Source organism: Xiphophorus hellerii, chromosome 18, assembly GCF_003331165.1.
Source record: "Xiphophorus hellerii strain 12219 chromosome 18, Xiphophorus_hellerii-4.1, whole genome shotgun sequence".
Classification (NCBI taxonomy): Eukaryota; Metazoa; Chordata; class Actinopteri; order Cyprinodontiformes; family Poeciliidae; genus Xiphophorus; species Xiphophorus hellerii.
The window spans coordinates 15,903,612-15,926,016 of record NC_045689.1 but is presented as its reverse complement, the minus strand read 5'-3'; the positions used below and the strand labels follow the sequence as shown (position 1 = coordinate 15,926,016).

The 22,405-nt window shown below is 37.7% G+C and overlaps 1 protein-coding gene and 1 long non-coding RNA gene across 5 annotated transcripts in view; both read right to left on the bottom strand.

Annotated features, from left to right (window-relative positions):
• Nucleotides 1–22,405, bottom strand: part of vaspb (vasodilator stimulated phosphoprotein b) — a 34,394-nt gene that overhangs the window by 7,895 nt on the left and 4,094 nt on the right. For all 4 annotated transcript variants that reach the window (XM_032590450.1, XM_032590449.1, XM_032590451.1 and 1 more), the window contains 3 exons: nt 8,743–8,914; nt 6,186–6,366; nt 4,367–4,433 (listed from right to left, as the gene is read on the bottom strand). In XM_032590450.1, the coding sequence (XP_032446341.1) occupies nt 4,367–4,433; nt 6,186–6,366; nt 8,743–8,914 (420 nt within the window). The remainder of the gene's footprint in view (nt 1–4,366; nt 4,434–6,185; nt 6,367–8,742; nt 8,915–22,405) is intronic.
• Nucleotides 1,196–4,360, bottom strand: LOC116737371 (uncharacterized). Its single transcript, XR_004342790.1, has 2 exons — nt 3,160–4,360; nt 1,196–2,428 (listed from the first exon to the last, which is right to left on the bottom strand). It is a non-coding gene; the product is annotated as an uncharacterized LOC116737371 (long non-coding RNA).

Below are 22,405 nucleotides of genomic sequence, written 5' to 3'. Positions count from 1 at the left end.
TAAAAAAACAAAACAAAACTGTGTATTTAAGTAAGATACATATTGTAAATTGTTCCAGATGAATATACTTAGAAGGGAGAGGCTTTGTTAGATAAGAATTCAAACACTAAGTATATCTGAATGAGCTCTTTTGCAAAGTTACAAATGAATTCCTTGAAAAAACAATCAAATTTGATTTTAGTTGGATTTTTAGTTTTACAAGCTGCAACATCCATTTTTTAACATAGTCATAAGGTGTAAGGGCAATCTGTTCATTATTTTTTTATTTTGTTACACTGTTTTTGAGAAGTTCTGACAAGACAACTTCTCTTCCAGGATTATGAAATGAAATACGAACGGGATGTTGATAGTACATCATTTCATCTCAAATGCAGGCAGCTGTTTTCTTTTAGTTAAAAATGCATACTTTAAATTGTTGCCAATTCAGAAGATATTTAGAGCATTTGAAAGACATTTTCCCAATTTTAAGCTGATGTTTGACATAATAAAAACCGGGTAAACTTCCCCTTGCAATATGCTTTAGGTTCAGGACTAGATGAACATGCTCTGTTGAAATATTAGCTTAGTCATTTTTGATCAGCATCTTGCTTTTGATTGTTGCACAAGTGTTTTACAACACCCCTGGCCAAAAGCTTGTTTTACCATTGGAGATGAAGCGTCTGTGTGTTTCGACGCTTTACAGGATATTACAAAAGAGATAAATGTGGAGTTCATAACCTCTCATTAGCTTTCTGCTTAAAAAAAGAAGTCCTCAGCTGGACAAAATGGCCTGATTCACATTATTGCCCCTCCCCCAACACATCTGGCACAGAACAGATGTGTTGCAAAAAACAATGTCTATAAACAATTATAATGCAGAAAACTAAACATATGCACTCAGGCAGTCAGGGTTGATATGACTTAACGCTCTAAAGCTCATGTTAAAATGTTTTGTTTTTTTTCCTTCCAACAAAACAAATTCTGAGAATGGTATTTAACAGGGGCGTAGGAATAAGTTTACAATTGGGGGGGACACATGTCGGAAATCTGAGATTCGTAAATATTCAACAGAAATATATCTTAAGTACGCTACTTAAAAAAAAGGCTATTTAATCTTTTACTTTATTCCTTTATAAATTGTGTCTTGCAAAAATAATGCATTTAAAATTTACATAATGCATTTGTTCATAAGATGTGAGCATATCACCAAACAAAATGACTGGAGTCTTTTATTAAGCAAAGGGAGATGTCTTTCAAGGGCTTCAGCCCTTGGCATATTTAGTGTCCGCATACACACTAGAAAATCAAATATTTCAGTTGGATTAAAAACAATTCAGTAGGCCACACAAGTGCAAAGTTTGATATGTTTTATTTTGTCAAACTTGCAATAATGGTCAAAAATGAATTTATATAGGTTGACTGACCATAGAACCATCTCTTTGATTAAACAAAATTCTGAGATGAAAGAGCCCTCACAGACAATGTAGTGAACAAATTATTCACACTTTTAACATTAAGTAAAAGAAGAAAAGAAAATCAATCAAAATATGCTTATTCAGTTTGTCGAACTGTATGACTAATTAAACCAAATCAAAAATGAAGAAATATTTACCAACAATAAATACACATTTAATAGACAAGCTTTTTAACTCACTGACTACAGTGTGCTTTAACTGTTGGAAAAGCAGTTAGCACAGAGATTATAGGCCACATAACCCTAGGTAGAGATCAACACCTCTGTGCTTCTGAACAATTGCACTTTACAGCCATGCATTTATAATTCGCCAAAATGTGCCGGAAACATAAAAGGATGGCAAACACTGGCTTAGGCAAAAGAGCCAAAATGTTTTTTCCGCCTTTCATTTGCAGCCACAAATTGCTTGCAAACTGACTTCTTGTCCAGTAAATCAAGTTTATCTTTATGTACAAATTTCCAATTTTTAAATCCAGAAGTGATAAAGGCGGGTTCGGATTTTGCACCAAATGGTGTGAGTTTGTCCTGGTAAATTGCCATGCAATAAAAACACAAAATGCCATTTTTCACTGCATCATAATGTAGCCAGGGAAATTCCTTGTACCACTTTCCTTGGAAATGTAAAGTTCTGTTGGCTAGAGCTTGAGGGTCTATGAATTTTGGATGTGGCTGATTTGGCTCTGTTCTCTGTCCACTGACTTCAGAGTCTCTCAGCTGTGTGTCCCTAGTCTGAACTCCCTAGAAGGAAAAGTTACAATGTCACTCAATGCCCCTGAACTACACTTACTACAAGCAAAAGATTAAAATTTTCAACTTTTTTTGTGGACTCTCATGAAGTATCTACTCGTATGAGTTACTCTATCTTACCTGTTGCTCCACTCCTGTCTCTCCCTCACTCTGACTTCCTGCCTCTAGCCCGTTTGCACTATCCTCTCCTTTTCCTGTCTCCTTTGTGCTGTCCCTGCATTGTTGCTCCTAAACATATGAGATGGTTTCAGAAATGAGGTACAGCTCTTGAGCCTAACATGGCCAATTTTAAATCAAACAAAACATTTTATTTGTCACATTACAGACTTTACGCGCAGAGTTAATCGCAGAGGCAAATAAAATAAATCCATTAAAATCCTTTCAGAGTATTATCTTATGGACTCTGAACTAAAGTCTTTCTGACAGGGAGCTGACAGTGTGTTGAAGAATTATGGACAGGGCGCTTTGAAGCATCTGGTTCAAAAACGCATCTAAACCTTGGTAGAAATCCATCTATCCTTCCATTTTCTGTACACCCTTGTCCCTTAGTGGGGTCGGGAGGTTCTGGTGTGGGGGTACACCCTAGACAGGTCGCCAGTCTGTCCAGACCTTTGGTAGAAATGGCGCCTTTAATCCCAGTTTGCAGTACAGAACAGAGAAAATACAGAGTTGTCAAGTTGTGTTAATCTATTATAGTCTAAAAAAGAGGAGCCAGCAGTTTATTTGAGGAAATAAAGGTGCAGAAGTTAATTTGTTGGTTAGCCGCTGCTAAAGAATTAAAATTAACTCTCCCTGTGGTTTTAACTAACGATCAGGAGCGCGGCAGGTATAATATCTGTCCATTTCAGCGAAGCAAAACACGCAAAAATAAAAAATCTCGTAAACGCACGCCAGACCGGGCTAATTTCAACACAAGGGCAACACAGGTGTTGCCCTTGTGTTGTGTGACTGTTACTCACACTGACGTTACTCTTTTTAAAAAAGCTGAGTAAGTCCTGCTGCTGTTTCAGCCTTTTAGTTGGTGGTGGCATTGTACTGAAATGAGATATATATATATAAAAAAAAGACATTTTGGCTAGCGTAGCAAACGTCTAGAGAAAGTTAGCAGTTAAATATTGGATGAGTGATCATCCCAAGACTAAGATGATTAAACCAAAAAGATTCAGTTCCTATATATGAAAGTGAACTGACAACAAGACGTTATAAATAAGCAATATTCATAGCAGCATTCCCGACAGACCATTTTACCTCATTCGCAAGTTTCTGACTTCTGTGTCCTGTTTCCCTCCCTTCTGAGTGCTCACTCAGCAGTTCAGAGAGGGGAGGGGGAGTACCGTGACGTAACGCGATGCTGCGCCTTCAAAATAAAAGCACGCTAGTTAAAAAAATGTCAAAATTCAATATTTTGCGGTACAATTTTTTGGGGGGGACATATCCACCTGGCTTCAATATTGGGGGGGACATGTCCCCCCCGTCCCCCCCGCTTCCTACGCCGCTGGTATTTAAAATGATCAGCATTTATTAAAATCCTCCAAGCACCTGCATTACTGCTGGAGGTCAGAGGTTTTAAAAAGCTTACTAAGCCACAACATGCCGGCAGCAAATGGAACAGCTACTAATTTAACAGACACTCCCTGTGGTCACTGTGCACCTTTCGGGCTAAACGGGATTAGAAGGTTAAAGCCTATTCTATACAGGCATGCATGAAGTCACCTCAACAGGTTTCTCCAGGGGTAGATGTGAGAGGCTTGCTATCTGTCTGACCTTTGACCTGACTCAAGGGTTGACTGAGGGTTTAGCAGTGTCTGCTTAATGCCGGTAAATCCTCCACATATGCCTGTGCGCAAAACTGTGCCAATTGGACGTCTGCAAAGCCACGCCAGCTTGACTGTAAACCCAGAAAGTGGTTCACTCTGGTCTGGAAACAGATTGAAACGGCCCCACAGTGGACAACACCCTTCTGAGGAACGAGCTGATAAAATTATATTCGCCACACAATCCTGCTCCTTATCATCAGCATAGAAACCAGTCAGGGTTATTCAGATTGTTGGGACATATTTTATCTCAGTGAGAGCAAGCAAACATTTAGCGGCTAGCACAGCTAAAATGTTATTTTGCGATATGTAAAGTAAAGAAAGGGTTGGTTCAGAGAAGGTTTGAAGATACCTCCGCTGCTGTTCGAGCTCTTCAGGAGAAGGTCCATTTGACACTGGGCGGGGGAGGGTTGCATAACCTGCAAAAACATGAAGGAAGATATTCTTAGTGTGCATTAAAGTATCTTCAGAAATAGCTCTCATACAGCAGGTGTCATAAACTGACTTAATTGCACTTCAATAATCATACCACCCATGTTCTTTTTTCATCTGCACACAGTTTTGCTGCAGAGAGTGCAAAGTCTGTAAACAGCCCTGATAGGATGTAGCATAGCAACTCATTTGTAAAACAATGACATTATTAATGAAATAGGAGCTGAATGTGGCAGCATAAACTGTATAGATAGTTAGATCGGGTGAATGTAAGAACAACTCTCTGTAAGACAAAACAAGTATCTATTACTGGCGACACAACAGGATGTGCATGGTCAAAGCAACTCTGTCTTTTTTATGTTCTTAAAAAACAAATGTCCCTTCTTTCTATCAAGGTTATGTTTAGCTCCAAGTCGCATGCAGTTTCTTAGAAATCTATTCCTAACCATGTGAGAAATTTATCGGCAAACCAAAACCAAATGCTATAAGCAGTAATCAGGATATAGCTGTCACTCTGACAAGAACACCAAAGGTTTAGTGCAGCTTCTACATGCAGCATGTACAGAAAAGCATGTTGATACTCAGCCAAAATAAGAAATAAAATAATAAAAGTCAACCAAATTAAAAATAACTAGGCATGGATTGATTTATCACTGCAACTAATGATTATTTTAGTAATCAGTTATTCTAATGATTATTCTGATGATTATTCTGGATAAAAAAGGAACACTGCAGATTTTACATTTAACCACTTATGCTAATCTGAAACAATATTAGAAATACATTTAAAATGCAAATAAATATTACTAATATTAAACATTACTTTTTAAAATAAGAAAAACATTTTATTGCTTAAAATGTGAAAAGGCATTTCTACAGTGTAAGCTTGATCATTTGTGTCAAAGGATTAATCGGCAGCTAAAAAACTACTTATATCAAGATATGAAAAGCTCAGCCTTTTCTGGTAGCCTTGGCGTCAATACATTGTAGGGCTAATCTGTTGATTAGTTTTTGGATTAACATATTAATAATTGGATAGAAAAAGGTTCTTAATAAGAGTTGTTTTAAACAGACTTTGAACCAGGCGAAGCTAAAACTGTGCCACAGGAGGAGTTCTGGATAGAACATATTAACAAAAATGTTGTTTTTTTATCTTAAATATAAAATGTATATAAATATAGCAGTAATTTTTGACTTAATTACTGCTCTGAGTTTGTGGTTCTTTAGCAAATGGGCCTTTTTCAAATCTTTATACTCCAGTTAATGATTAATCGCTTTCTAAATCCAAATCCATAATTCTAATGAAACATCTGTAGAGTGATGTTTGTTCTGGCAGTTTTACGGAGCTGATTTTACTGTGACAACCTTATTGTAAAATCTCCAGGGTGAATCACAGATAAATGCGAGCCGTTCAGCAGTGTTTCACAGGTATGCTACGTTATGTTGTGTTGTGTGCTGATAAAGGTGTGCTGAGCAGAATCTCAGCCATGCTGACATCTTAATAATACCTTCGGTCAAGTGAGTGAATATATTTGTGGCAAAAACTTCTATAGATCCTGTTTGTTGCTCAGTTGACTGACGTCTGGTGACAATATGCATTTATCTGCATGTAAAACAGGTTATTGAGATCTGATCGCCTAGGTGTGAATGGCGAGGCATAGTGGGGTCTACTCTTATCCGAATCAGCCAGAATGGACGCTAATATCTGGTCTGAGCAGTTTGAATGAGAAGTGATTTACCTGCATCTGCCATGGAGTTGATGACATCCAGAGCGTGAGCCATGCCATTGGCAAACAGAGTAGCATCTTCTTTGCTGCCAAAGTTGAGCCCCCAAACTTGTCTGGTATCTCGCCACTGGTGAAAATTGGGTGTGGCCTGGTTATATTTGAGCCCTCTTACAATGGGACAGTTTATAACCACCTGAGGATGATAAGACAGTGAGGTGATTAGTCAATATTCACCAGCAGACTGTTCTGGAACAGCTGTGACTGTGAAAAAAAATTGTTTGAGTGCCTGTAGCCATCAACATCCCATTTTCTACCCGTTCATCATTGCCTCAGTAAGTCCCTTTAAAAACAACCATATCTTGACAGTGTTTCAATATTTATAACACATGTACAAAATACATTAAAAACCGGTAGCATCTGTGAGCTGCATCCTTTTACAAGAAAACTTCATGAAACTACATTCCTGCCAACGCCCAACATAATGGCATGCTTTATTTTTTTTATGGATCCTTCTGGGTTATATTCCACTCAGCAGGTGGCACGAAGCCCGTTAGTCTGGGGTGGAAAAAAAAGCTCTGTGCTCAGAGTGTTGCTTGAATGTGCTGACACGCCGTTTCAGTATTTGTTTAAAAGCTGTTGAATTCCATTGAGCAGAGGGAGGAGTCGAGACCCTGTCAGAGTGAACATCATGGGAGGAAGCATCACTGAATGACAAAGGGCAGCAAGGTCAGCCTCCACCGCAGACAGTAGTGTTTTTCGAAAAGACTCCAAATCTTATCAGAACGCAAAAAACACAAAGCGACTGTGACAAAGAGCGCGTCAATTGGGCGACCTTGACATCTTCCATGTGTTTTGAAGGCAAGAAATACTTTAGGGAGACAGACAGAAACCACAAATGTGGCTGCAAAGAAAAATAAGGGAAGCAAATATATAGCTGCAATATTTTCCTTAAAATGTACGTCTTGCTGTTTTTATTTGTCACCAGAGGAAGCAGAATAGCATCTCCATAGCGACCTGCTGGTATCAAGCCTCTTTTTAAAAATTGTCACAGGAAATGGTTGAACAGGCTAACTATCTCACAGGAAACATCCTCCACTTTAAGACTTGTCTCCAGGGAACACTTCAGCATGCTGAATGTTTAAAGAAGGAGAGAGGCTTTGGTGCAGCAGGGGAATTTAAAAAAAAGGTTCAAGTCAAGAATAGGCCCACCTAGAGTCAATTTTACCCAGCTTCTCAGTCGTGGAACACTTTTGTCTGCAGGGAGCCACAATGAGCAAAATAGTGGCATTAAACCATCTTTGTCTGAAGGACAACGTGATGCTCGAGTCTTAAACACAAAAATATTTGATAAAGAAGAGATGTTGGTTGTTTTGATGAACATTTTGTTCCCTTAGGCTTAGTTTAAGGGTCTTTATGTTATCTATAAGAACGTCCTGTAACTTATTGAAATGTTTTTTTATTGTGTGATGTTTTGGCTAATTCTCTTTCTAATAGCGGCAGCAGTGCGCAATGTTTACATAAAACATTTGACCTCATCGTACATGTACTGCATTTCATCTCTATATCTATAGAAATATATACAGTAGTCCTTAGTTTTTGTCTTAAAGTGGTGAAAAATGTGTCCTTTGCTGTTGGCCCCGAGTGGCAGTATATAAAACAACACAGCAGCCACAGCAGTGTGTGCTTACACACACACCATGCTAGTCCTGCAGAATCAGCTGAGCGATTACAGCAATGCTCTGGAACACCAACTCTCCTTTACAAACACTGACCAATCTGGTATTCTGACTGTTGTTTGCTCTGGGGTTAAATCCGACAATATCAACTTTGACTTCTCACATTCTATACCAACATATAAAGCAATAGTCCTACTGCAGTGCAAACAGTACCTGGTGTTTTTTGCCTTTCAGATTTATTAGTAGAAACTAAATTGAATGATCAGCAGCAAAAATAAGGACATCATTTTAATAAACAAGTTTTAAAAAAGTCAAACAGGTTTTTGAAAGCAACATTTTGACTAAATTTCTACACCAACGATTGAGGAGGGCCACACAGGCTGTCTGATGGATGAATGGAGATTATACCTGTCAAAAACATTTTTGGTAAACTAGTATCATTAGCTATCCCTGTTATGGATATGATACTGGGGAACCATCCATCCTCCAATAAGTCTATGAAAGTTTATTTTGAAAAGCATTGACATTCAAAGTGGGTGTAGTAGAGATGCACTGAAAAACTGTCTGGTGACTGGAATCTGACAATTTTCTCCTTCAATATCACTTCAGCTTTTCAGAAAGAAAAAAAATATAATTTGTTGACCAGTGAATACACCACACTAAAAACTGAGCACTGACAATGATGACGTCAATTTTCTGCACTGTGTTAGAATTATAGTCTGCCTGTGGTAGGAGTTTGGCAGTGGCAGCGGAGGAAGCGAGCAAAGCCTTTTAGTCCATGTTGGCCACGCTTCCAAATATTCAGCTTTTGTAGTGGAAGCAAGAGGAACGTTTAAAACATTTTATTGCAAGCAAAGATGTCATGGTCCTGCTCTACTGCCAAAAATATGTACCTGTTGATCTGTCTGCATCTTGCGGCCGACTATCCGGAAGGCGTTGTTAGAAGGGTTGTGAAAGATCTGGACTCTGCTGAAGGCTTGGGGTCCGGTACCTGCCGGGAGCCACTTTTTACTGCCATCATCGTAGATCATCACAGTGGCCCGAGCCTGGCAAATACTTGACTCACTGCAGAGCAGAGGAAAAGATGGAACAAGACACAGAATTAATGTACAGCACTGGTGGTGCCAATCTCAGGAGAACAAGGCTCTTGGAAGAAAACAAATACTTAATTTAAGGTGCACGGTGTAGGTTCTTAACTCAAGTTTTATGGTAAAATTTATTTTCATCTGCAATCTACACGAGACAAGTCTAAAAGTAAAGGAAACTTTTAGAGTCGAGTTTTTAATGAAGTAATAAATTATCAGAACTTTGTATAGCATCTGCATTTCCAATGCACCACATTAAACTAAAAGAATGAACCACTATTAATACACACCTACTTTGGATGTAGTAGAGTATGTGTTATTCAGCGATCCTCATCCTGTTTAGCTGTTAAACAGGATGAACACACATTTCAGAGGCACCATTTATTATGTAAACAAAAGTAGCGCTGTGAGCATTCAAGATTTGTCAGTTATCTTTATTACTTATAACTAACGAAGCACTGCATCAAACAAACACTCTTGTCACAGCTGATCCCTATTTGTATGTGCTTGTTTAAATTTAAATTTTAAATTTAAAAGTTTAAATTATCTATGTTCTTTAAGTAGTCCATTTTCATTCATTCATTTCATTATCAAAATTTGTAGTGCTGTAGTCATTTTAAACTTTTGTTTTAAAATTCTTCATGCTGAATGTAGCGCTTCTGGGAAGCAGCTAAAGCAAAAAAAAAAAAAAAAAAAAAGTAAACATAAGGGAGGGAGAACGGAAACTGGAGATACCGGATGGACAAACGAGTGAAAAAACACAGGATTCTAAACAAAAACAGTTTCCATCAAAACCAGTCTGGCCTCATTTTTCACCTGCCCTATCATGTCCCATTAGAGTTTGTGACAAAGTGGTTCAGTTTGTGTTCACCACTTGTCCCTTATTCTTATTTCTGATACATTTACTTTCTGTAGCTGGTCATAATGCTTAAATTTAAACATTAGTTTGCAACTTTGCTTCACTTACTATGCCAGGTTTGTTTTGTGTTAGCATTACGTTGCAGTTTCCATCTATTTATACGTTTAGTTTAAAGCTACTACTTCTGGACTATTGGTTGAACTTGTTTCTTTTGTTTCAAAGTATATTTATGGTATTTGCGTTCCCTTTTACTGAACCACTTTGTCACAGAGTTCTCCTGCCAGTTAATTCAGGTTCTAACAAAAACCAAATGGCATAATCATGAGCTTATCCACATGGTGAAAAATGACTGATATTCAGGATGGCATACTAGATAAACAAAACTAAACTGCTACCAAGTGCTGATTTTTGCAGGAAAAATCGTTTGGTTTGATCCTAAACGAGAGGAGTAGGTGAGACAACAATGGGGAATGACAAAAACAGGAAGCTGCGCAGAGTGTTGGCAAACAAAACAAGGTCCTGGAATCTTCCACCTGCTTTACATCATCGCTGAAGATGGTAAGAACACAGTTGCTTCTCACTGGGAGAGGCAGCAAAATATTTGTGCATGGCTTTCTGCTTTCAGCTTCAAATCATTCATTCCAACTAAAGTTGTGCACATATTCTCTGCCAAATAGGAAAACCTAAAGCAAAACATTCATTGTCATGTCTCTGTATCATCTTTACCATTTAAAAACAGACAGAAACCAGGTAATTTTTCAAATAAGCGGAAATAAAATAAGGACTAAGTAAGAGTTGTAACATGAAAGAGGACTGGAAGTGAGGAGCAAACAGTGGCTGACTGTTCATTCCAGTTTTCTATCATTCCTCCCCCTCATCTCCTTGATTACTTCCCAGGCTCTCTCTACAGTCTCCTAATCCATCTCTTCCCCCTCTCCCTCCATCTGTCCCACCCTTGATACAATCTGCTACTTCCTGTGACAAAGCACCAAAGACACAACCCACTTCCTGCTGTCTGCACTGCCTAATAAGGACTGCTCCAGTCTGGGGCAATCGATGCCTGCAGAAATACAGTGGTGCTACATTTCCTTACAAGTTAAAACACATAAATCTGGTCAGTATTAACCTTTAAAGGCAATCTGGCTTCGCTGAAAACAGCAAAACTAAAACTATTTTATGCAGTTTTAATAAGTGTTGCATCTTAAACCAGGAAAAGGTTGGATGCTTACTTCAATATGTTGCATTGAACAACATCAGATCAGTTTAAAAGGTTAACACACACCAGATAGTAAAGTTGGATTTGCTATGAATCAGAAATGAGCATTGTGTAAACATCAAGCCCCTTCCTGTGATTGTGATGTTTGGCACTCGCCTCACACCGTGCCCACAAGCTAAACAGAGCTGAAACCTTCTCCTAGGTTAGCTAAGGCCCGTTTATGCATTTCAATGTTTACCTTAATTACTGTAAAACAGAAGGAAACAGCTTTACACAAAACATCAGCTGTTATCAAATAGTGAAGATGTGACACAAATGTTAGCAAGCTGCAAGGAAAGTTAGAAACATTTGATATTTTTAATCAGTACACAGTAATAACACTTATGAAACTATGGGTTTATTTGAAAACTTGTCAGATATTCACTGGAATCCAGCAGTTTGCTTTATTAACCCACTCAGACCTAAAATAACCGGTGGTCATGGAAACTGCGATATATTGTTGAATGAGTTATTTATAGATTAAATTAATAAAAATAAGAGTTATCTGAACTCTTATTTATAGAGTTACCAATCAACTCTGGCCAGAGATCAGAATTTGAAGATGTTCCCTTTATCATCTCTGTGGCAATTGGCAAGTCAAATGCTGAAGAATTTCCCCTAAATATCTGCTAAACTAGATCTCACAACATAATGAGTCAAATTTTTCTTCACTATATCACTGTTTGCAGTGTTGCATTCACATTTGGATGCAACATTTGGTAAAATATCATGTTTCAAGTGTTCACACTCTGCATATTGGCAATAGTGACACAATTACATATTTTTCTGAAATTGCACAGCATTAATTTTAGGAAATATCTACTTCTTAAACTATTAGTCACAAACCAGGGAAGAAGCAAGTCCAAAAACATGGCAGTATTAGCGCAATATTCAGTTTAAGTCATTGCCTTCGCCTACACATTGGCTTCTTCTCTTCTCATATCTATTGTTAAGCCTGTAGTCATTTAAGTAGTCAAACAATCTGTCAGGTCAGAAAAAATGTCCACCTTTTTACTGTTTCACGGTTTGACATCACACAATCTAATTACTTATTCCTAGCTCCCACCTTACATAGCATTTTTCAGGTTTCAAATAGCACTGGCATTATCTGCTTCAAAGAAATTTTTATGTGGAGGACACCAGTAAAATATGAGCAGCCATTCAAAGGGCACACTTTTGCCCACAATTTCCTTCAATCCCCGCTCCCCAGCTGAGCTGGCTGTAAACCTAGTTGATGAGTTTCTTGGCCTAAGACTGTCAGGAATTAGGGAGAAAGAGGATGTGGGAAACTTTATCACAAAAGCAACTAAATGTTGCTTTTGTCTTAACAGACTGATGAAGCTGTTAATGTTACATGATTTCTTTCAACATCATGTGGAACACACATGTGGGTGATAGTGGAATTAAATCTACTTTTAATATTGACCAATTTCAACGTTGATAATTTAAAATGAAATCCAGCTAATGAAAATGAGTTTGTAGTTAATTCAGCAATAGTTTCGTATTATTTCAAAAACATTCATAAAAATATACCACCTTGCATACAGGTATAAAATCTCACACTGTCTCGACCACATCCTTTCTAGATTCAGGCTGGTGTATCATCATGAGAATCTGCAGTCAAGATTGCTGCAAATCTTACTTCGTCAAGTTGAATGCACCAGTAAACAATATGATAATGCGTACCAAAAGCTCTTCCGTCTTTCAGTCGACATGTCTGAAGGAAATCTCTTCCGCTTTGTTGACACTGCGTAACCTTTTTGTAACCTGATCGACAGTGCTCAGGTAATGAATCTAGGTTTTTAAACATGCAAATATTAATATAAATCAGCACAGGTTGCTGTCTTGTTTGTTCACATTGTGGGATAGGATATTTGCTTTACTGGTGACCAGGGAATGACAGAAATCAATTGCAATCCATTTGGAAATTAGCCTTGAATTATTTTTTATCATTATTATTATTCAATTATTGCCATGTTATTAAAAAGAAAACATTCTTTCAAAGGAAGGTATGAAAAATGGTTGAAAAACTTAAAAACTATCCAAGATGTTTCTAGGATTTTGAATCGCTCAGCAGAGAGCATCTCATCCATCTGACAGGAAGATTTTAAAATAGAAAAACTTTTGCTGAATAAAACATACATCAAACATATAGGCAAACTGTAATTTCCTCTGGACTCTGTTACATCCAGCATGTTGTTGTGTTGGAATGGCAGAGAGGGTGTATGGGAATTGGGAGGGGACAGAGACACTGGACTGGGAAACAGATGCATATTTAATGGCAGAGAAAGCACAGGCTCAGGAGCGAGACTGAGTAGCCAGCTGCATTATTGATACAACTAAGGACACTGAGACTCTAAAAGGCTAAGTGGCACTAGTGCATGAAGACATGAACTTGCACACACTCTCACACCTGTCATCCTGCCAACATGTCCGTGCTGACTTTGTTGACTCTGTATGACCGGCTGCAGGGGGGCCAGTGGAATAAATCACCTCAGGCAAAGTGATAAACAGGCTATTTTTTGTACTTCCTTAAGCCAAGACTGAGGGCAGCTGTGACCAGTTGACTCAAGACAATTTCTCATAGGCACAGAGAGTGGTCAGACTGATGGCCCAGAAGAGATCTCAGGCAGCAGCTATTAAGGCTAATAAAAACAGGTTTCATTTACAAAAAATACATTTAAAAAAAAAAATTGTATGATTATAAGCAAGTTGTAGTCCATAGTGAGTCTCTTCAGTTAACGAGGGGTTAACAGGAAACCCCTGCGCGCGGCCCTGTAGAACACGTGCCCTGTAGAAAATGTCTGTATAAGGCTCTGCTGTCAGAGCTTTTCTCCAAATGAGCTGACAAGTACAGTCAGGCCCAGTGGCTCTTTTCTAACTCCTCTTACCTGGTGCTCCCTCTGCCCTTTTTAACCTCTTAAAAATAAAACAGTTTCAGGCCATTTAAAAACCTGAGCAAAAATACTTTTGACATACCAGACAGGTCAGACAATTAGAAAAAAAAAAAGTTGGAGAAGTTTTATCCCAAATTCTACGTATCCTACACAGCAAATACAGTCCTGTTGCAATGTAAAAAGTTTGATGTAACTGCAGAACTGAAGCTGCACAATATATTTATTTGCAATCATTAGTGCCTTATTGCACAAATCAAAATTGAAATATATATGCATCAATACAATCAATATCTCCATGAGATGGATATATTGGTCTATTTAGTGCAAAAATCCACTGAATAACTTTTGACATTTGCTATTTACTGTCCTTTATTTCAAGTCCAGATGTATACTTTTGTGGGTCAGATGCATAACCTTATGGAGTAATGGGGAAAAAAAGAATAATGAGAAAACTGTGGATTGGAAGTAATCAATATCATCATCATTGTAATCTTCAGTAATAATATTGCACTTTTGTTTACCGATATTGTACAGCTGTAGGCATGACCTACCGAAGCACGTCTGTCTGTTTCAGCTGACAGGCTGGGCAAAGAGACCATTAGAGAACTCTGGAGGAGCTGCAAAAGTTCACAGCTTATGTAGGAAAATGTACACACAAACTATCAGTCATGGGCCCCTCACACCTGGCCTTACTGTAAGAAAAAAAAGGGATTGTTGAATTAAACTGATAAGAAGTTCTCTTAGCATTTTGACTCAAGTAATAGTGGACAATTGTGTTTGATCTAAAAAGAACACGTTCTAACTCTGAGCTTTTTGACCTACATGTGAAACGACAGATCTGGCAGAAACACTCTGCATATCCCCACTGCAAAGCATGGTAGTGGCAGCATTATGCTGCTACCATCATGCTAGGTTTTGGGCTACAGGGGACTTATTTTCATCTTAATTTTGTTCAGATTTCCTTCGTAAGGTTTTGCCCAACAGACAGCCAAGGTGAATCAAACAAGAAGCAGAACGAGTCCCCCATCAACTTTGTGTATGTTTTCACAGCTCTGGTTATTGATTCAAACACAACTCAGAAGAAAAGTAGATGCAAAAGAAATGAAGCATTTAAATGGGTAGATCTTGGATGGCTGTGGTACACCTTCCATGAGAAACAGTGATCCATTGTTCCTTGGCAAAGTATCGGACAACCCAAAGTAAAGACAGACAACAAGTCTGGAAACTATGAGGATACTTCCTCTTCATCCTGGTGGTTGTTAAACCTAGACTATGAACTTTTCCTGAATTGATAGTCATGCCTCATATGTATTAATAGGCTGGGAAGACGAACAGATGATATGAGAATTAAACCCAGCAGCCCTTAAGCTGATAATATAGTGAAGTTTACTCTGAGCACTCGTTCATGTTTATGTGAGGAAAGGCGCTTTCGCTTTTCACCACAGCACCTGCAGGGCTGCCAGCAGGTGACCCTGGTTCGGTCACATTTGAGGCAGAATCTTGAGTGTAAAGAGAAGTGAGACAGGGAAGTGCTTTACTAAAAGAAGTAACTTGGAAAACCCAGCACTTCACAGCACACAAATACTCATTTGAGTAAAGTCTAGACCATGCAAGCAAAGAAAATGTTTCCTTTTTGGTCGTATTACAATAAATGCAGAATCCCTACATTGCAACTGTGCATATCCTACTATAGAAAATAAGATGTACTTGTCTTGGTATGAAACTGAGGTCACGGTTAAGGATGCAACAAATTATTTTGGTGGTCGACTAATCTGTCAAGACTGTTGTGATTAGTCAAAGATTATTTTAATCCACCTCTGATTTCCAAGAAGTAACCTTCTGTTCTCAGCACTTTTACATGTCTTGCAACACTTTCTCGAGGTCTCTATGTTAACATGGAAATTTCCACAGTTAATTCAAGTAATACCATAAAAAACATGCATCCTAAAAAACTTTAAAATTACTTTAGTAGATCGATGTTTGAGCATTATTTAGCCATGATTGATAAGCCCAAAATCTGAAATACTTAAATTGGTGAAACTGGATAATTCCACCCTGAATTAAGATTTAAAAACAAAGAAAAAAAAAGCAATCTTACTGTTATAGACCACCTAAGATTGGGACAAGGTTAAAAACTACAACCAATTAATTAAGTGGATAATTCTACTCTTAAAATTATAACAAAAGGTATATTGTAGAACTGTAAAATTGATCAAATCACAATCATTATCATTGGGGAACATTGTGACGGCGAAAGAAAAACAAAAGAAAGTTTGGCAATGAGGAGTGAATTGGAGTGAGCTCTAGGGTTGAACAACTCAGCATCGGTTTGACGTTTGACTAAAGATAGTTAGTGTGGATTACTTAAATCTGTAAAAACATTTTTTATACTTTTTACAGATTCCTTAAAAGCTACATTGTAAAATCAGAAGCTGACTCCTGCTTATAATTTCCATCAGCAAGATCAACTCAGGTATTTTGTTTATTCAGTTGTCAAGTCCCATCTTTCAGTCAGCTGGCTGGTTTACATGAAATCAGGACAGCAATCAATTGAAACAGGGTCCAATATGAAGCCTTTAGAAAATACAGAATGAAATTTGTTGGAAGAAACAACACCATAACATGTGAGTAATAATGGGGGGTACAGAACAGCATTTTAACTGTAAACCATCTCAATGGTGAAGTTCTTGTGCTCTGATGCTGATTTGGGTGAAGAAGTCGCAAACAAACACCGGTTGATTCTAGGCTGATTCATCAGACATTACGTCATGCTCAAGTCCCCTTCAGGCCACGTTTTCTGCTGCCAGTCCCCTGTGCATATATATTCATTGACTCTGGGCTGTGAGATTAGTTTCTAAACTGCAATGTACAGCTGTTTATGGCTAAATGCACAAACATTGAACAAACTTCCCCCAATGCAGCATATGGTCTTTTAATCAGATTCACAAATCACTACATACAAGTAACAAGAGAACTGGAAATTTAATGGACTACACTTGCCTTTTTTTTTTTTTTATAAAGAAACAGGAAGGGTGGTGTTTTTTTGTTATTTTTATTCATCTGTTTAAAAATGAAAAGTGACAGTACATTGGAACTCACTTGTCTGAAATTGAAGTCAGCTGTTTTTGCAATAACCCTTAGTAAGAATCTCATTTAAAAACAAGGAAGTCATTTCTGGGCACTATCCAGCCCTCTTAAAGCAGGTTAACGGTTTTTAAAACATACAGATCTCTGAACTTTAAATAGTATCAACAGTAAAGGGTGTCTCAGTCTGTCGTGCTATTTTCCCAATGTCTGTGTCATCTCACACATGTGACAACTTGCTGCAAAATTAACACAAGCACACTTTCACAATAAGCTACTGAATCAACGACACAAAACAGACAGGCACTCAGCTATTCATAAACTGTAAATATCTGAATGAAAATCAGATGTTTTTGACCTTCCTGATTAAAAAAAATAAAACAACCTTAAAGCATTTCCTGAATGCTGACTCATCATTCATGACACAGAAAGGAGTTTTTTGCCAAAATCATCAAGTTGTTTTTTTGCTTGGCCACTTGAAGAGCAGAGATGAATTCCTTCCTGCTTCTGATGCATCCAAGGCTGTGTGGAATGAAGGGGGGGAGAGAAAGCAATAGAACTGGCACTCTCAATGCCCATATTTGGAATGAAGTTACCTCTGTCCTCTGCACTGAACTCAATTCCTTTTACAGGTCGGAGCACATCCTCCCCGACCCAGGCCAAGGAGGAGGAGAGCTCCCTCTTAGAAAAGAATCAACAGGAGAAAACTCCCAGTTTTAGGCTGCCCTGACTTGTACGCCCCTTCCCTTTCCACTGAATGAGTAAAGAAGATCCCTTTTCCTGCTTAATCATGCTTCCTGCAAACATGGGGGTCTGAGAATGTTGATGTTGGCCACATTATAGTCAACTATCACAACCCTGGTTAGTTTTTTGAAGCTGGAAATTGGGCAATGGCCAATGAGATTCTAACTGTACGATAACCCAGACTAAAAATGACATTGGTAACACAAAATCCAAAGAAAAATGTATAACACCATCTGATTGCTTTCATTTGAAGGCAGCCTCTTCACAGCTAGTTAGCTAATTTGTTGACTGTGCTTTGAAAACAGCACAAAATTAATAATAGAGCTACATTGAATACTGCAATCAGAAATGACTACTTGGAAGCAATGTTTGCTAGGATTTCAAGTTTGTGAATTCTCACACTGTATTGATAATATATTTGGCCAGTTGGCTGGACTAACTGCCCCGAAGCCAGAAGGCCAACAGTCGAGGTATATTTTTTAGGGGTTAAGATGCTAAAGTTCACAGAGAATGTCGGGAGCGTTGTGTAATGATAAAGTAAGCGAATAGTATCCAAATTCCTGGTGTTCTGTGCCCTAATTAATAAGAGGTGGGTGGTGCAAGCAATAACTGTCCATGTAAAACAGTTAGTGTAAAACAGCCTTTGTTTAGTCAGCTGACAGGCAATGTGCAGCAACAGGTAGAGAAGGGCTGAGACTGCTTTTACATATGTTTCATAATACTAGAATGAACTTCTCTAACTTCAACACTTTTTCTTGTACATTGTGTGGACTTTAGAGCACAGAAACAGCATTACAAAAAGTTCTAGTGGCTTTGCACCAAACCTTTTAAAACCTTTGTACACTTGACACTGGTAACCAGTCATCAACTAAAGTTTAAAAAGCATCACTAGTCAAAAATGTTTGTGTGGAAAACATAAATATCCTCTAAGAGAAAGTGTCAGTACACAAGATTATTTCTATCACAGTCGATGCACCAAGATAATGTCCACATGCAGAAATAGCTCATCTTTTAACAGAACAAGTAAACAGACAGGCCTGCGTTAAGCATGTCCTTTCCTGTGTGGCAATAAACCTTTAGTCAACACTAGGTCAAAGTCTCAAAGAAAGCCAGCAGCAGAGCCTAAAGCAAGCTCAAGGCTTCCTCTGAGTCTGCTCTTTCTGATGCAGCCTCAGTCCATCAGCAATCACCATCTTCCCAGATAAGAAAGACTATGATCTAAGGACTTGAGTGATAGGAATGTTAACAATGGCTGGCAGCATAAAGCTGTTTCTATGCTAACTGGGTTCCATTATGTTCCATTAAGCAGTAGACCCCAGATGAACCCTCTGGATCTTTATATCCATTAGCAGTGCTGACCATACAGAACGTCCATCCCCATGGTTAAGCTTTCGTTTCACTGCAACGTCAGAGACAGACTCAGTCAAACCCAGAAGATAATGTTCCTCTAATTTATCTGGAGGGGAAGGTTCAGATATCTGCAGTTATCTTCACACGATGATACTCTGTTCAATTTCACTCAGTTTTTATACAATAAAAACACTTCACTCCTTTCAACTGGCCAAACATGATATTGGTATATGGAGTAGAATGCAACACCCTCTCAAATATTTAATCGAAGTGGTCCTTATTGTAAATTAAAAAAGGAGTATATTGTTCCCTGTTTAATATATTCTATGTTTTAAGTGAATGTGGACTTTAGCTACTACTCAATAGAAACTTAAAGGGCCTACCAAAATTTATGTGGAATTATGCAAGGTTAGGTTCAGTGTAAGGCGACATCATCTTTTACAAATGTATTGTTATCGCTATTCACGACACAATATGACTATTATGAAGAACTGCCTAGTCTGCAGTAAGTGTTGACTTGTATATAAGCAACACACATCTAGACTGGAAATAGTGAATTTTATTTCCTTGTTTCAGGCAGCTGGATCCTTACCTGGGGTCAATGTTAGCTATAAACCATAAGTTTAAAGACATCAATATTCATTTGTTTAGTGCTATAAATATTTATCACAATATTCAGCAAGACTATCACATTTTTCTAATATCCTACAGCAAACTGCTTCTTCAAATGTCCCAACACAGGGCTTATCTTAACACACGTGAGTGCGAGATTTATTTTAAGGAACAGAAACCTTTTTCACACGTTTGTTTCAACTTGGTAAAAAAAAGAAGAAGCCTTTCTGAAGCCCTTTTCCGGTAGTAATGCACTCGAAACACCATGCTGCACTGGTTAACTTTGTGCAGGCACAAAACAAGACGACATAGTGGAATCATGTGGGCGACTATAGTCATCTTTGAAATGCTGTGCTTTATATGCCACCTCAAATGTCACACCAGTTCAGTTCTGTCGCTACTTCAACAGTATAGTATCAGTTGATAAAACGTGTTCTCCTCAGTTAATTTTAGTAAAATTAATTCACAACAACAGTGACTCAGGACCTGCTTAAGAGGTGATGTTTAAAAGGTGATAAATAAGACTTTCCACAGTGAAAAGAGATCAATGGCAGGAAAAGGGCATTTCATCCAGGATCTAAGAAGCAGCAGCTGAATACTGGATCACATCAGTTCTGGTCAGAGGTTGCTTAAGGATTGGCATGATATGTCCATTATATAAATAAATGCTGAATAATTTCATCAATTCCTAGCACATGTAATTATTTTCTATTACATCTATATATAAATATATATACCTAGGATATTTTAATACATTCCAAATCAAATTTATTTTAATGTTTTGGAACCTCAAAAATGTTAAGTAGTAAAACTGTCCTGCCACTGAAGTCAAAATGATGACATTTATAAATGGAACTTTAATGGTAATGAACTTAAAATAATGCTCTGGTTTATTCCATTTAACTCACCTAAAAGTTTTTAGATAAACCAAATTTTACAAATACCAATAGTTGTAACGCTATTTACATAACTGGAAAACTTGAGTCGAGAAGTTTTTATGTTGTCGAATGCCGTGCTGGCAAAATTATAGAAACAAAACTTTTAAAACTCATTCCTTTCAAGAAGCTTAAAAAAAACTAAAGATAAAAATGCATTATGTAGTTCTCTTAATAATAACAGTGGTTTGATCATTAATATATGACTTCCTCATAATTAATTTTGTAAGGAACTAATGTGAGAAACTTGTGTAGTAAAGGGGGTACAAACCGACAGACCTGCAGAGGGCATTTGGTCACTTTTTGGATTTTATGAACTTGGCAGACAGCTGGAACTAAACCAGACACATGCCAACTCTAAAATAGGCCTCAACAATAGAAGATAAACTACATTAGTGACTGTCATTCTGACCTGAATTTGATAAAATAAAGAAACACCAAACCTGAGTTTGCAGAACTCATGTTTCTGCAAGTATTTGGCTATCACGTCAAAAAAAAAGAAAGAAAAGAGCTATTTGAGTTTACATGAAAGTGAGAGAAACGCAGGACAACATACCCAGTGTTTTTTTCTGGATATACTCAACATGTTAGAGTTTACAGAAATGAATACAAATGCACATTTCACTTTTTATCTGTAAACAACTTTGTAAATGGTGTATCATTTTCCTTCCACTTCTGCAAGACTGTATGTTGGTCTATCACATAAAACACTTCTGAGTTTGTGGTTTAAGTGTTTCAAAATGTAAGGAAGCTAAATGAGTATACTTTTTTTTGCAAAATGTAGCACATGCAGCTCTTGAAATATTAAGTTATAAAAAGGTATAGAGTAGTTATTTAACGCCACATTAAAAACCTAACTTTCTGCTGGTTATTTTACATTTTAGCATACAGCGTTAAAGTATGCTTACTTCTTGTTTTAAATGTCCTACATGTAAAAAATATTGTCAACTTTAGAGTAAAGTCATCCGTTTTGCAGCCCCTACTTTGATTTGGATTAGGCAAGAGATAAAAAGCACAACTGGATTTGAAACTGAATAACAAAAATGTGATTTCCTTTTGTGGCCATGCAAATGTGTACATTGGAATCAGTTACTCTATTGAAATGTTTACTTTCCATTTACATCTGTAGCAGAATGGACTTTACCATCAGGTACTAAACTACTTTACACAAATCCTACAGCTTACTTGCAGGGCTTTAGACAAAGTACCAACTATGATAATTTATTTAATGGTGGTTGTCTTTCTAATGCTTTGGTTTAACAGGACTGTACGAATATTTGCTTACTGCATCTAATATTAAGGTTTTAAAACTAAGTGAATAGACAAGCATTTCATACTGGCAAGCAATAGCCTACAATACAATTAACTGTTTATTTAAACTATAAAGTAATAAAAATATATTAAAGAATAAATATAATAGACATGAAAAGTAAAAGCAGCAGCCTAAAGGCACAACCCCAAAACCAAAACAGTGGCTTCCACCAAGGAAAATGGCTTTGTTACAAAGCAGACAATGGAGGATTTTGTATATTGAGAAACTTGTGTAGCAAAGCGCCTAATCCAAGAAGCAGGGCAGCATAATGGCCTATTTATGAGTATGAGAGGTGGGAGGGCCAAGAGCGGTGAATTGTTTCAGAGAAGGGGGTAGTGGTGATTGGGCATTGTGGGAAACAAACACTCATGTCAGGACCATTTCAAATAACTGTGTGTGCATGCAGGGTGATCCTTTAGACAC